Genomic DNA, 15,754 nt, shown 5'->3' with positions numbered 1-15,754 from the left:
TCCCTTATTTTACATTCTAATTCCCTATTAGAAAAATATGTTGAAAGTTCATGTCTTAATGCCCTCAGCCTTTGAAATAATGTATTGGCAGTATTTAAAACCAAAGAGGTTGGAACAAAAACATGAATTAAGTATAACTAAAACATAATACAAGTAATTAAACATTGGTATATGCACTTTAATTCAACAAAAGTGCATAAGTATGATTAAAAACATCAACAGTGTGGTTCAACATATAAGAATATAGTAAAGTCAAACATACACAGGTATATTAGTACATTTTATCTCTGTATACACAGAACCATGTGCATTTTGGCCCAGTGGCCTTCTCAGTTGTCATTTTCAGTCACATTCAATTTCCCCCACTAACCTACTCCTGCGGCATTCTCCTTGGTGGTGGAGAGTGCCCTCAAATCATAGCTGACTTATGGTGACCCCTAGCGGGGTTTGCATGACAACAGACTAGCAGAGGTGGTTTGCCATTGCCTGACTCTGCAACCCTGGTCTTCGTTGGAGGTCTCCCATCCAATCACTAACCAAGGCCAACCCTGCTTAGCTTCTGAGGTCTGATGAGATCAGGCTCATTTGGACTATCCAGGCCAGAGTGTATTCTCCTTGGGCAGGTAATAATATCTCAGTGTTGCAAAAAAGTCCAGGGAAGTTCCTAGCCTATACTTTTAAAAAACTTCTTTGCTTTTTTTTTTGTTAGTGCTAGCTTACCAGTGCAACATCTATATATATGTATATAAAGACAAGTGTCCTGACTGACTCATCAACGCCCAGTGGCACTGGACTGAGAAACATGAAATTTGGGGAGAACATTCCTTTCATGATGTAAACACCTACTAAGAAGGGATTTTAAGGAGTTCGTCCCCTAAGGGCTTAAAAAGGGGTAAAATGTGTTTTCCTAAAGGAATACAGCTTCCCTGTGTGGCTGGCAGGCTGCTGCCTGTTCCCCCACCCCCGTCAGCTCGGCCACTCTTCCCTGATTGGGCCAGCCTTTCAAGGTCATTTGCATATGCAGGCTGATTGGGGCTCACAACATTTCACACCTCATCCCCCTACCAGAGACAGTGGGAACACAGTGGCTATTTGTGTATGCAGCCTGATTGGTCCTCACCCCCCACATTCTAAACAGTCTGCAGTTGCTATTGGGAGTCATTAAATGTGTCTGATGATATAATGCACCTCCCAGTCTTCCCCTAAAAGTTCATTAGGGTTGCCAACTCAACTCCCCCCCCCCCAACCATAAGTTTTATAACTGGATTTAAAGTAGTTAAATACTGTAGCGAAGCATGGATCAAGCTAGTCAATTGAAGAAACATAAACAGCTTAAAATGGGAAGAAAAAAGATGAAAAGAACGACATTTCCATGTTCATAATACTGATTATCGCTTTTAGGTCTTTAGACTCACCTGAAGTTGCCTTATACCAGGTCTTGACAAATTTTCTTTGGCTGTTGGAACCAGCTCCAAAAACTAGGCACCAGACTTGTTCTTCAGTCAGAATTTCGTATGTTAACTACTGTATTTTCTAGCTTTTGCTATGACAAAAGTGTTGTATAATAAATACAGGGATACCTCTGGTTGTTATCACTACAGCAAAAAGTTAACCCCTAGCCTAACTTCTCGCCTATTTCTGATTATGCCATTATTTCTTTAATATCTCCATTTAACTGAATATTGGAGCCGGTATAGAAAGTGATTAAGAAATGAATTCATTGACCGCCATTGAATGAAGCAGAGTTAACATATAAATAGTCAATGACAAGATCTTCATGCACATGTATTTTTAGGACAAACTGCAAAACATATTCTTACGTGAAATGATAAGAAAGCTTTGTCCTCATTGAGACACACTACAATAAAATCATTTCTAGGCACCACGGCAACCTGGTGCCTGGGATTTCTCAAGCCCTGCCTTATGCCAAGTGGAGCCATTAGACCATTTAGCTCCATGATGTCTACACTGACCTGTCATGCTTTCCAACTTTGTGGGGTGGTGAGGTTTTTCCCAACCATTGCATGTTGAGAGCCTTTTAGGAAATTAACCTGGGACCTTCTATGTGTGAAGCTTGTGGCTGACTCGTTTTAGCCACAGCCTCTCTTCACAGGGGCATGGATCGCCAAGCAGAGCATGATGCCTTGTGTGAGTGGCCCTGGGTTTCCCATGTGTCACTCCTGCCTCAGTCTGAGGAAGTGCCCCAGCCAGTGCCTCAATCGAAAGGTCTTTCCTAGCCTGATTATGCGAGGTCAGTTTTAGCTGTAAGAGCAGGGGATTGGACTTCCCGCATGGTAATAGCTATACCCCTTTATGTACCAGTGTGTAATGCATTCTGTGCCTGCCAGTGGGGTTTATAATAGTTGTGGCTAATCTTAATGGACTGTATTAATGAACCTTGATAAGGTAATTGAGGTTTGTGATACGTGGGATTTTGCATTCTGTTTGTGCATTAAAAGGGGTAATAGGAACAACATCTCTGGGAGTTCTGCAGAATGTTTGATGCAAAGACAATATTTTAATATATCGAAGTTATTTGTGTGAGACGTGTAACTGCATTTTGAGTCAAAATCAACTGTTTTGTTTTCTTGTTACTGCTTTTTAAAAAAGGATTGTTTCCTTCCCTGCTTTCTACAGGGTGGTGGGTCCCTGTCAGATTTGGGAGTTTCTCCCCTCTGCTGCCGTGCAATTGCCTGCCTGTTCCTGCAACGAGTCAAGTAAGAGTTTATACGTCAGATGGTCAGAAAAACAGCACAGGAGCCCATAACACAAGTTCCTCAGTCCCCGAAGGAGAGGGGCCCAAAACAACCACAGGTATGCATACTTTGTCTTAATCTTTCTTTCAGCTGGGCAGGGCTTTTTTTTCTGGGAGAAGAGGTAGTGGAACTCAGTGGGTTGCCAGCACGGGGCAACTCTTGGCGGGAGGTGGTGCCCCTGGTGCCACATGTGCGCGCATGCTCCCAGGGCCAATGATGTTACTTTGGGTCAGCTGGAACAAGGGGGGAGTTTTTAAAAGTTTAAACCACCCTTTGGAAAATGGTCACATGGCTGGTGGCCCCGCCCCCTGATCTCCAGACAGAGGGGAGTTGAGATTGCCCTCCGCGCCACTCCCGCGGCGCGGAGGGCAATCTCAGCTCCCCTCTGTCTGGAGATCAGGGGGCGGGGCCACCAGCCATGTGACCATTTTCAAGCAGTTCCGGAACTCCGTTCCACTGCGTTCCAGCTGAAAAAAAGCCCTGCAGCTAGGGGTGTCTCATGCAAGACTTGCAAACCAGAGAATTCTTTGGTTACAGTCTTTAATTCTGCCACACTGGGCCTAGTTGCCGCTTCTGCAACTCTTTTCACCTGGTTATCTTACTAGGCCCCGTCTTATATCTTGCTGAGATCAATTTGTAAATGCGGCGGCAGAATTTCTGGTCGTGGTTCTCAGTAGGCACTGTTTTATAAAGTTCAGATTGAATCCCTTTCTGGCACCTCTAATTTCGTAGTCACTTCCATATTAGTGGTACAGATTGGAACACTTCAGCCGGGGCAGGTAAGCAAATGGCTGTTCTTGCAGTTCAGATCAAGAATGAATAGGAACTTGCTCTAAAGACATTTGCCAAGGATGAGAAACAAGTTCTAAAATAGTTGTGTATTTTTATTTAAAGATAATGTATGTGTGGAAAGGATTCAGATCCAGAAAACAAAGCAAAAAGTCTGCCAGCTCTTATTGGAGTTGTAAGAACTTAATTCTGCCAGTGGAGTTAATTGAGAAGTCTGAAGTGTGCAGGGGGAAAACCGAGGCATTCTTGTTAAATTTCTCTTGGTGAAATCAGTGGAGCTTAAAAATATTTACCTTTACACTGGACTCTTTCAGGGCTTGCTGACTTATTTCTCTGGGTGCCTGGGATTTTTCCTGCTGTGGGAGATCTTTTCCCTTATTATTTGTATCGGAAAACCTGTTTGTCGTCTGTTAAACTAGTATTTGGATTACCCTTGTAACATGCTGCGAATATCCCCCTCCCCCTGTTTCATATAGAGAAGTAGTTTAGAAGGTTGGAACAAGGGAACTTGAGATTTAACTTTTGTATTACGGTATTCTGCCATGTCTGTTGGCAGAATGTTTCTAATATTTTTATGTCTGTAGATCAATAACTCGATGGTTTCTGATGCCATCCCAAAAAACTCTTAATAATGTGTTTCTGCAGCAGACATAATAGTGCTAATTCTGAATAACCTCGAAGATTGTTTGCAAACTGTTATTGGCAGAGCTTTTATGAAGTAAACTCGTTTTAGAGGTACCTTTTTGTTTTTCAGAAGTCTTGGTTAATGTTGGAACTGGTAAATTAGAGACATTGGCCTCAGATGAGTTTGCAAATGCATGATCACCATTGGCTGATTACTCAACACGATTGCACTCAGTTGAATGTGTGAACTGACTCCATTGAAAAGTATTGAGTCTGAAAATAGTTTTGTCGGATGTCTGGTCAACTAGCTCACATATATGAACATGCATATGTGATCCAGCCTGTAGATGTGTCTGTCGTGGATATAAATATTGGCTGCTTCTTTTTAGCTTTGTCCATAAGCCAATTGTGATAGCAATATCTCTGAAATTTCTGAAAGAAACAGAGATTTCTGATCAGGTGTTTCCTGACCAAATCCAGGACGGCCCTTCGGTCTTTTACTGTCTACTACTTGGATGGCCTCCCGAGTCTTAGCCTGAGCACCTGCAGAAATGCCATCAGGTTTCTCTCACGGGACTAGCTTTTACACTGTATTTTAGCAGGCTCTTGTAATCTGTATTTTAGTAGGCTTTAAGCGTTATGTGTTTCATACTTGAGTAATAACGCCTGTTGCTCATTCATTGTGTTAAATACGTTTAGCTGTTGCAACTCTGGTGTGCAAAACACTTCTGTGGGTTAATCCCGCAGAGCTGCTTTACATTTAATAGCGTGGCGCTGTGTGGGTGGGCCCACTCTTACAAGCTCATCCCATGCAATCGTTGCCTAGCTAGTTGTTGGGGAAATTCCATGTGGTGATGAGGATCCATGCTCATGTGGCTTCCGTGTTGATGCCATGACGTCTGAAGGGCACTGTAGTCTGCTCCTGCTTCAGAAGTAACAAATGCTTATCAAGGATCAGAAGGCGAAACTGTGTACGACCCTTGGCCAGCTGCTGAAAATGGCAGCCAGTGTCACCTTCTTCCCCATCTCTTGGTTACGTTTATCAGAGTCGCCTGTTCTCTCCTTGTCCTGGCCCAGCTGATGCTGATGAGGGAAGGGAAACGGTGCAAGGAAATATGAGCAAAAATGACGTGTGTGTGTGTGTGTGTGTGTGTGTGTGTGCGCGTGCGTGCGTGCATGGAAGAATTCAGCAAGGGGTTTAGGCAGAATGTGTTGAGCATTGCTTGTAGAACTGCCTAGGAGTGAGGTACAAGCCATCAGATGCCAAGAAAAAAAACCCTGTTCCACCAGCAAAATGTGCAAACGTTTCCTTAATCTTTACTCTTAAGTTTGATTTTTTGAAATAATCGCATGTGCACAAGGGCTTTTCCTATATCTCCTCCCCGTTGCAGTCTGTCCTATCCAGAAAGCTGCTGCTGGCTGTCAGGATGCCCTGTGGAGCGAGGTTCAACTTAGCATAAATATACGGGGGCGAGTGGAGTGCGGGACCTACAGTTTCTTTGTGAATGATACAACTTTTGTTGGAAATATGCTTGATTTATTAAACTCCGCTGAAAACCCCCTGTGAAGTGTCTGCTTGAACACTTGAGTCCAATTTCAGCTTGCTGTTTCTAAACATTTATGGCTTCGTAAAATTAAAACAATAAATGGACATCATTGTCTATACTATATTAGGCAAGCATAGCATTTTCAAAGTTGTCAGTAATGTTTTTCTAGTGATCATGCCTAGGAAATGTGTGAAAGTACACAGATAGGTTTTATTGATTTGTCAAGCAAGGTGGAGGGGATAAAACCACAATATAATAATCCAAATCGTAAAAAACAAGCTATGATTTATGAATTGGCAGTGATTTGATCTGCACTGCAAAACCAGAAATTCTGTGGTGGAAGGAATATTATAATCAACGAACTGGCCTGGAACTAATGGTAATGCAAGTGAGCTGGTGTCCCAGTGACCTCCAATGGACAACAGTTACATTCTGTTGAAAAAGGCGGCATGTCAGTCCCTGGCAGTTAGGTCCCTTCATGTTCTCCACAGTTAACACACAGGTGTTCCAGTTGAAGCAACTTTATTAGAGATCCATAGAGTTCAGGGTGTTCACACAAAGGTAGCAATTGGCAGAAGTGACAATTCAAACAAAGGCATTACTAATTATAGGGAAACTTCCCGCCCTTTGGGTCCATTGACATTCTGGCGCGAAACCCCAAAGAAGTTACATGGGAACTGATTAGTTTAGACTAAATGAAGTACAAAGTGAAAATATCCCAGTCTCTGGGAAAAGACACAACGTTCGCTGCTAGCAGCTCGCCTTCAAGGACACTTGCTGGAAAAGTGAAAGTCCATATTTTCAACAGATAACGGAGAGGCCCCACCGGCTCTCCTGCATTTTATGTTAGCAGGTAAGACACTCTCAGATGACCGATACAGTATACAGAATATAACTTTGGCAAACAGTTATGATCAGCACAACCTGCATAACACAATAATGGCAGGTGTGCTGGCATACATGACACGACAGGACAGGACAGCTGCACCCATGGCATATTGTGCACAGTGCTAAAATTAGCACATCAACAGAGTCTTTAGTTTTTCCTTAAATTTAAACCATGTAAGAGGTGTACGTGTTATCTTTTAAAACGCTGCAGCTATTATTCCAATAAAAATGAACTCCACATGAAGCTTTGAATCCATTTGAAAATAATATGCAAAGCACACTTGTTTGGTTTCTTTTCCTAAAGAAGTATTTTGGTTCGTATTGGGACATAAAATTAACACTGGTTATTTTAAACATTTGTTTACTAACTATGTCAAACTAACATGCAAAATCACATCAATCTCTGTTTAGGCAGGAAAACCTTCCTGGGAAAATTTTCAGTTCTGATTTTTCGGAAAACCCCAATTGCTGGTGTTAATATATCTAACCATCTAACAATATAATGATTGACCAATACCAGCCAAGTACATTCAGCTTTTAATTTTCAGGTTATAAAATGTCCCAAATGGATTTCTGTTTTACCGTTATAAGAAAGCAAACGGGGGGTCTTCTAGTCCCCCTCCCCCCATCTAATGGGTTCTTCCGTTTTACAGTCCGAGATGCTGGCGGTCAGACGTCAAGTTTGTTACAACAGCCGATCCAAGTGAAAGGTAACCCCTGCTTTCATGTGTTTGCATCAGTATGCAGGTGAAGGTGTCAACAAGTGTTCTTTAAAAATCAGCTGAAACTTGATATCGCCTAGGACTCCCTCTAGAATTGCCAGACATAGGGTGGAGGCGGGTATTTCCACTGATTCCGTTGTCACGCAGGAGACTTCATTTCCTCTCCAAGCTATTCCTGGGGGGCCTCGCAGGAACGGCATTTCAGTGGGCATTTAGGGCTGCTGCAGGAGGGGGGAAATCGTGGAAAATCACCCCCCCCCCCAAATTCTAGACGGGATCCAAGCCGTTGTGGCAAACACGAGGCTGCTGCTGAAAATAGCAATCTTTTGTCTTGTTGTTCTTCCCTCCCTGTAATTTCTAGGGATGCTCAGCACATGATGTGACACAATCATGGGCTGAATTTTCCTACTGCGCTTCAGTCGCTGCCCTTGTTTGGCAAGGGAAACTCAGGTGACATCGCATCACGTATTGAGGGTGAAGGATTAAGAAACCTGAAATCCAGAGGATCTTTGGAGCGTGCCTGAAAGCACTGCTGTTTGTGCAGGCAGTCTTCGTCCATTTTTGCTTGAACCCACAATCATTGGAGAGAGACAGAAAGGGAGGGGGAAGGGATGGTTGGAGAAGGCTGATATATACCTGCACACTGGATGAGGCGGCCATCTTGGATTTCAGACGCGAACACAAAGTAGCTTTACAGTGTTGATCATCGTAGAGAACAAGGAAAGGCCTCTTCAGCTCGGTCTTCTAATCTGTAGACAAAAGTTGTTTACAGCCTCCCTGATTCAGTTTTTAAAAGCAAAGAGCACTCCATGTAATGCTGTTTATTAGGACCTGCCAAAATGACGCTAAACTGTGTGCAAGCTTTTGAATTCACCAGAACGCTTAATCACAAATAAAATAAAGATGACAGAATGCTAGAAAAGGTGCATGTCTAGGAATGAGTTGTTGCTTGAATGGGTCCCGGGCATACCTTGAGCTGCTTGATTATATGCATTTGGTGCGTGCAGCTGTGTCAATCTGCTATCCTTGTCCGGTGCATTGTGCGCTGTATTTCTGCCGTTGCTTTGCCTTGTCTAGTGCTTGTTTAATTTTCTGGGGAAAGAGAGTGCTTCCCTCCCCGCTTTTAAACTCGTGAGAACGTGGGTATGGGGTAGCTCCTCCGTCCTTGCTGAGAGAGCCATTGGTACCTCCCTGGTCTGAACCCGTTACCTCTTTTCTTTATGAAGTGAAAGCAGTGCTTAAAAAGAGAGAATATGGACCAAAATACATGAAGAATAATTTCATCACAGGCGTCAGAGCAATAAATGAGTTCTGTCTTAAGTCCAGGTGAGTTGAATCAAATCAAAGCAGCCACGTTCTCCCGAGGATCTGATCTCTGTAAACGAGATCAGTGGGGATCCCAGGAGATCTCCAGGCCCCGCCCAAAAGTTGGCAGCGCTGCTTGGAGAGGATGATAGGCCTCAGTCAGGCCGTTTGCCTGCTCCCACACTGCTGATGTCAGTGCTGCTGCCAGCCCCTCAGGAGTCAACTTGGTTCCTTGGGAAGAGAACTGGCTGGCACCCTAAGCTGGTTCTTGGCCCGTGCACTGTGGGGGTGGCCTGCCCTTGCCTTACTGTTTTAACAGGAATGTCCCCCTTTTTCTTGACATCTTTCTCCAGTGACCTAGATCAGCTCAGGAAAATCAGGCGGCGAAGCCCTCATGACGACACAGAGGCTTTCACTGTGTTTTTGAGATCGGACGTGGAGGCAAAGTAAGGATATGGCTGTTTGATTTTGCCTGTGGCTCCGTGGAAGAGCCTCTGTCCCAGGTTCCCTCCCTGGCATCTCCAGTAAAAAAAGGTCAGGTAGCAGGTGGTGTGAAAGGCCTCCGCCCAGGGCAGTGGACAGCCCTGGCCCCTCTGGCCTTGGCAGAGCGGTGGCCTGACTGGGTACACGGCAGCTTCATGTGTCCAAAACATCATTTTGGTTCCTAAGGCCTTTCTGTGTAGAATTTTTCTGCCACTTGGGACTGATGGTGATTTCTTTGCCATTGGTTACGTTTTTGGGCTTCTGGGAGCAGAGGTGGGGCCTTGCCGCATACGACTGTAGGAAAATATGCTTAGGAAGGCTTCTGTGTAAATTGGAGGCTCTCTTTAAGGGTCGTACGTTTTAGTGTGAGCCAGGTGGTGTCATCATGGCTTCACCTGGATTTATACGTCTCAAGTATGCGTGGGCTGCAGTTTGTTTTTCTTAGTCAAATTTCTTAGAAATCAAACCGTAGTGTATTGGTAAAGCGTATGTTGAGGAAAGCTTTTTGTCTCTGATCTTTTTTTCTTGGTACAGGGCTCTTGAAGTCTGGGGAAGCCTGGAGGCTCTTGCTCGAGAGAGAAAAAGGCGTAAAGAAGCAGAAATAGAATACAGAGAGAGTAAGTGCAGAAAGCTTCCAACGCCGAACCATTCTAATGCCTGTAAGAGTGATTTTGAAAAAAACGTGCCATATACTTCTATTGAAATGCATTCTGTGAAAATCACTCTGGGGCTGAATTTTCCCCTGGCTTGTGACTGCACATCTATCTATTATATTTTTACTCTTTCCTGTCCTACAAGGAGTTCAGGACAGAGTTTGTGGTTCTCCCTTTTCGGTTTTATGATACCCCTGTGAGGTATGTTAAGCTGAGAGAGACGCTGGCTCACAGCCACTCAGTGCATTTCATGGCTCAGTGGGAATTTGTACCTGGGATTCCCCCATCATACTACAGTGCTGTAACCACAATGAAACACAAGCCCATTCTGTACCGGGATCAGATCTCCTCACTATCCCTGAAATCAAGCTGAACGGCGTGGAATTGGCTTGTATGTGGCCATTTGCACCTCTCATTATTTTATTTATTTTCAATTTGCATTCCGCCCTCCCCACATTTCCAGCAGGCTCATGGCGGCGGATGTTTGGTTCGCGTGGCCCTGGTTTTTCTTTTGGTTATATTTGGGCAACTCCATTCCAGCTGGTTCTCAGGTTGAGAATGGGGGGTGCTGGAATGGGTGGACCGACGATGACAACCTGCCTGCCCTCAACAAGGTGGCAGCTTTTTAAAAACTTTCTGTTTGCAACATGTGTGGATGGAGATGGGGTGAAATTGACGGGCCTCTTCTTAGCTAGGTGAAATTGATGAAGGTTGATCAGTTTCAGTTGTAACTCTCTGCCAAAAGAATGAAAAGGGAACTTCCCCCTCCCTACTTTCACTGATCCTGCGCTGAACGTAATGTTTTTTTTAAAAAAGAGCAAAGAGAGGATGGGAGGGGAGATGGAAAGGAGCGAGGGAGTGGCTGGATAGACGGGTGTAGCCAATCACAATGAAGTGGGCTGGCAGGAGAGGGGAGGGGGGGGGAAGACAGTGGAACTGCCAAGAACAGAATAAAGGAGGTGTATGAGGAAACCGCAGACCACAAAGCAGATTTTTGAAAGAAGTCGTGGTATAAGCACTCCCAGGAAACCTGCGGAAAAGCCACATAGTGGCTGGAGTGACTACTCATGGCAGCCATTCTGGTTCAGATGGTCAGGAAAAAACGCTGCAGTGTGGGAACTGAACCAGTGAAATAGACGGGTGCAGACTGAGTCTGTGTGTGATACAAAGAAGGTGGTGGAAACGGTTTATGTTATCAGTGGCTGTGGTGAACTAGCATGGTTTTCTTCACGTTTATGGCTTATGCAAAAAGTTGCTTCAAACATATATCAGTTGGTAGCAAGCTATTTATGTTTTGTCAAAATGCATTCTTGTTGAAGACTTGTGGTCAGTCCCAGTTCCCAAGGGCATAGCAGTAGTTCATTGGATTCCCGCAGTGTTCATAAATATATATATTTAGTATATTTTGATCCTGCCTTTCCTTCAAGGAGCTCAAGCCAACACGCATAATCCCATCTCCCCCTCCGTTTTATCCTCACAACAATCCTGTGAGGTAAGTTAGTCTGAAAGGCTGCACAGTGAGTTTCACAGCAAGCAGGGTTTTGACTCTGGCCCTGTCAGATATTAGTCCACACTGCAGCCGCTGCGCCACGCTGATTCTCGTGCTGCTGTACGTTGAACAGCCCACACAGCTGCATCTGATATAAAAATTTCTGGATAGCATTTTTTATTGTTTGCTGAATTTCAGTCCCTTCTGCTTAATACTTGTAATCAACTTGTCATTGCAGATTTGTTTAGAAACCAAAAGTTGTTGAAGGAATACAAAGATTTTCTAGGAGAAACTAAGGTGAGAGAATATTTTTTAAAATGTTCATTTAAGTTACTAGCAACAAAGCCCGTTGTAGGAAAAAATCAGTGGGCTCTAGAAAGCGGAGGGCGGGCAGGCAGGCATTGCCTCCTCCGTGACTGATACCAGCCGAATGAAGGGAGGGGTGGGTATGGCCACCTCCTCTGCACCTGACCCTGCTGAGTGAAAGGGGGCAGGCATTGCCTCCTGCTCTGCTCTTGATCTTGGGAGGGTGAAGGGGGCAGGCATTGGCTCCTGCTCTGTGCTTGAGTCCCAGGCCGGGGAAGGCACGGGGCAGGCATTGCCACCTGCTCTGCTCCTGATCCTAGCTGGGTGAAGGCAGGGGGTGGGTATTGCCATCTGCTGTGCTCCTGATCCCAGCTGGGTGAAGGGGGTCCAGGCATTACCACATGCTCCCCTCCTGATCCCAGCTGGGTGAAGACGGGGGATAGGCATTGCCACGTGCTCCCCTCCTGATCTCAGCTGGGTGAAGATGGGGGATAGGCATTGCCACCTGCTTTGCTCCTGATCCCAGCTGTGTGATGGGGGAATGGGCATTGCCACCTGATACCAGCTGGGTGGGGGATGGGCATTGCCACCTGCTCTGCTCCTGATCCCAGCTGGGTGAAGGTGGGGGCAGGCATTGCCACCTGTTCCACTCCTGATCTCAGCTGGGTGAAGGCAGAGGATGGGCATTGCCAACTGCTCCGCTTCTCATCCCAGCCAGGTGGAGATAGGCATTGCCATCTTCTCCCCTTCTGATCTCAGCTGGGTGAAGTCGGGGGATGGGCATTGCCACCTGCTCCACTTCTGATCTCAGCTGGGTGAAGTCAGGGGCCGGGCGTTGCCACCTGCTCCGCTCCTGGTACCAGCTGTGTGAAGGAGGGTTGCGAGCATTGCTACCTGCTCAGCTTCTGGTCCCAGCTGTGTGAAGGCAGAGGGTGGGCATTGTCACCTGCTCCGCTCCTGATCCCAGCTGGGTGATGATGGGGGATGGGTATTGCCACTTGCTCCGCTCCTGATTCCAGCCAGGTGAAGGTGGGAGATGGGCATTGTCACCTGCTCCACTCCTGGTCCCAGCTGGGTGAAGATGGGGGGTGGGTGTTGCCACCTACTCTGCTACTCGATCCCAGATGGGTGAATGCGGGGGGTGGGCATTGCCACCTGCTCCCCTCTTGATCCCAACTGGGTATAGAGCAAAGCGAACATTGCCACCTGCTCTGTTCCTGATCCCAGCTGGGTGAAAGTGGAGGGTAGCCATTGCCACCTGCTTTGCTCCTGATCCTAGCCCGGTAAAGGCGGGGGATGGTCATTGTCACCTGCTCCACTCTTGATCCCAGCTGGGTGAAGGTGGGGGACAGGCATTGACGTCTTCTCTGCACCTGATTCTGGCCTGGGCTTCCCACTACAGCGCGCTCTTTGGAGGCTTGGCTGCCTCATCTGGCCTTCCCTCCAGAGCAGCACCCTCTGGTGGCGCACCAAGGTAGGAAGTGAGTTATCTTGAATACGCTTAGCCTTTTATATAGTAAATAAGGTACTGTTCCTTACTGCACTATTGTAGGCATAAACAAGGCTGTGTGCATGCTGGGATGCCACAAGAAAACAGAAAAGCTCATGCTGGTATTCTGGATTGAAATGGGCAAAATTTCCATCTCCTTTTAAATCCAAACTGAACTAGTTGAAGACTAATACTTTACTGACTTGTATAATCTGTTCTCATTCTGAGCATTCTAACTCAATGAGTTGGTAAAGTCCAAATATCAGATAATCCTTCTGGCAAAAATTTCCTGGCAGCTGAAAGATGAACTTTACTCACACAGAAAGAGAAAAAAAAGATTGCTTTAAAATACAGAAGAGTTTGGGGGTAAGCAAAGTTCTCCTTGCTGTGCTTCCAAGGAGAAGAAGTGTGGCCGAGCTTATTCGCAGATACGAAGTGGAGATGGACAACAGCCCCCCTCGTTCTCGTTGTGGAATTCAGTGTCCTAAGAATTGTTTGTTTTAAAATAGCAACGCAGATTTCCAGCCTATTTGTCCCCCTGGGTGAAGACAGGGGATCGGCACGCCCCACCCATTCCCCTCATGTAAAGATATGCTTTAGATGGTCTACTTGCCAAGAGTGGCTGAATGTGATCTCCACTCTTTGAGGGATCCCTTTCAGAAGTATATCACTTACACAAATTTTGCTTATGGTTTCTTTAATTGGATAAGAGCCGTAATTATTGAGTATTGCTATAATACTTGGAATTACAATTGCTTAGCAGTATGTTACTGAAGGCAATCCCTACACAAATGTAGCGTTTTAAACTATGAATTTGTTTTTTTTATTCAGCCACGTTCCAGTGCCTCAGCTATATTTCTCAGGGGACCAGGAAAAGTGGTGATGGTGGCTATTTGCATGTAAGTTTTTTTTCCTCTTAAAGCTGGACATTTTATAAACTTGGATATTGAGTGGTGTACGCATACAGACGAAAGTTCATGTGTTTTGATTCTGCAGAGGTGGATTTAGAGCCAGATAATGAGGGGATCTGGTTACTGTCATTTATGCTTAGCATTTATGTAGATGGGACACTGTAGCATTTCGAAAGCAAGGCATGGAAGTAATTGGGATGGTGGGGTGGGGGGGAGTTGCACAGGAAGGCTGTTAGGAGCCTGTGACCCAGCCCGTGTCTCCTAACCGTGGTTTAACAGTTGGCCGAGTATGAATGTAACATTTCCCGTGTTTATATTTTTAATTCCTTGGGGAATCTGGTCTTTTAATTTTGCATTACTCACTCCTGTGTGTTCTTTACTTCCAGAAATGGTTTGAATTTTTTTTTCAAGCTTCTTGCTTGGGTTTACACGGGTTCTGCAAGCATGTTTTCCGAAGCCATTCACTCCTTAGCAGACACTTGCAATCAGGTGGGTACCCTCCCTTTCTAGTCCTAGTTTTGAAGTCAGCGGGCTTCAGATGGGACAGCTGCGCGGGATTGCAGATTACGCAACAGTAACAGCAGTGGCTTGCTTCCAAGGCTAGTTCACGCTTGCGCATCAAGCGTGTTTCCTGCAATATGAAACCCCACAGGGCGTGGAGTGGGGATGTGGGGATGCCTGCCGGTGAGTCCCGAGAGGGCACAGCTCTGGTTTACAAATGCAAGATTTTGTTTCATTGCTTTTAGCGTTGCCTGCCTCAAGCACACGCTTACTGTCTCGGTCTGCGTTCTCCATGGTGGAGGTGCCCCTTTGGAGCATTTCACAGTCCACTCGGGCTTTCACCGTCCACAGCTTGCAAGTTTTCAGAAGATTTCTTCTGGGGTTCTAAAAGGGGCACGCTTGGCGGGGGCTCATTCTCTGGACTTGAACAGCTCCAGTTGTCTGTAGGGGACGTGTTGCGGTGTTCTTTCAAAAGTGTTTCCAGTTTGGTATATCAGTTAAGAGTGTTGGACTAGAATCTGGGAGACCCAAGTTCGAATCCCTGCTCTGCCATGGAAGCTGGCTGGGTGACCTTGGGCCAGTCACACCCTCTCAGCCTAGCCTTCCTCACAAGGTTGTTAGGAGGATAACATGGAGGAAAGGAGAGTGATGTAAGCAGCTTTGGGTCTTGATTGAGGCAAAAGATGGGATATAAATGAAGCAATCGAGCAAGTAAATAAATAAAAATGGCCCCATGCTACAAAATTATATATTATTATGAAAATAAAATGTTTTTGCTTAAGTTTCCAACTTTCAGCTGCTAGCGCTGTGAGCGGTTGATGCTGCTGGCACGAACGACTAAACTGTAGGCTGAACTGTAGGGGCAAAAACTGTTTGTGCCCAGACTGTTCATACACTGTTGGTGTTATGATCAGGGCTGTAGTTTGTGGTTCACCAGAAAACTTTCTGCTTAGCTGTGCCACAAAAAAAAGGCACTCAAGCTCCTTAGAAGGAGGCGCCAGTGTCAAACACTCAGTGATGTAGCTGCCACCAATGAAATACCGCTTTGAGGTTGGGGGAGGTTTGGGAATATGCCTAGAGTTCTAAGCTAACAAATGATCCTTGGTTTCCAGTTTGATTTGGCAAATCCATAAATCTACCCCAGCTCACTGCTGGGTGGATCTAGCCCTGACCCCAACAGCAAGCAACATGATAGGATGGGTGGGGCCAGTCATGATTGATGGTGTGCACTGTCAACTTGAGAGTGCAAGGACTGACTTACTATATAAAAGGCTAACCATGTTCCACACTT

At 45.6% G+C, this 15,754-nt stretch overlaps 1 protein-coding gene across 1 annotated transcript in view; it reads left to right on the top strand.

The window, feature by feature from the left end:
- The window catches only part of SLC30A9 (solute carrier family 30 member 9), a 35,528-nt gene that overhangs the window by 2,517 nt on the left and 17,257 nt on the right, over positions 1-15,754 (top strand). The window contains exons 2-9 of the mRNA XM_054990003.1: positions 2,638-2,814; positions 7,258-7,314; positions 8,553-8,652; positions 8,985-9,077; positions 9,649-9,731; positions 11,495-11,553; positions 13,883-13,950; positions 14,349-14,451. Coding sequence (XP_054845978.1) covers positions 2,638-2,814; positions 7,258-7,314; positions 8,553-8,652; positions 8,985-9,077; positions 9,649-9,731; positions 11,495-11,553; positions 13,883-13,950; positions 14,349-14,451 — 740 coding nt within the window. The remainder of the gene's footprint in view (positions 1-2,637; positions 2,815-7,257; positions 7,315-8,552; positions 8,653-8,984; positions 9,078-9,648; positions 9,732-11,494; positions 11,554-13,882; positions 13,951-14,348; positions 14,452-15,754) is intronic.

The sequence above is a fragment of the Eublepharis macularius genome, chromosome 10, assembly GCF_028583425.1.
Source record: "Eublepharis macularius isolate TG4126 chromosome 10, MPM_Emac_v1.0, whole genome shotgun sequence".
Lineage (NCBI taxonomy): Eukaryota > Metazoa > Chordata > Lepidosauria > Squamata > Eublepharidae > Eublepharis > Eublepharis macularius.
This window is presented reverse-complemented; position numbering and strand designations above follow the sequence as displayed.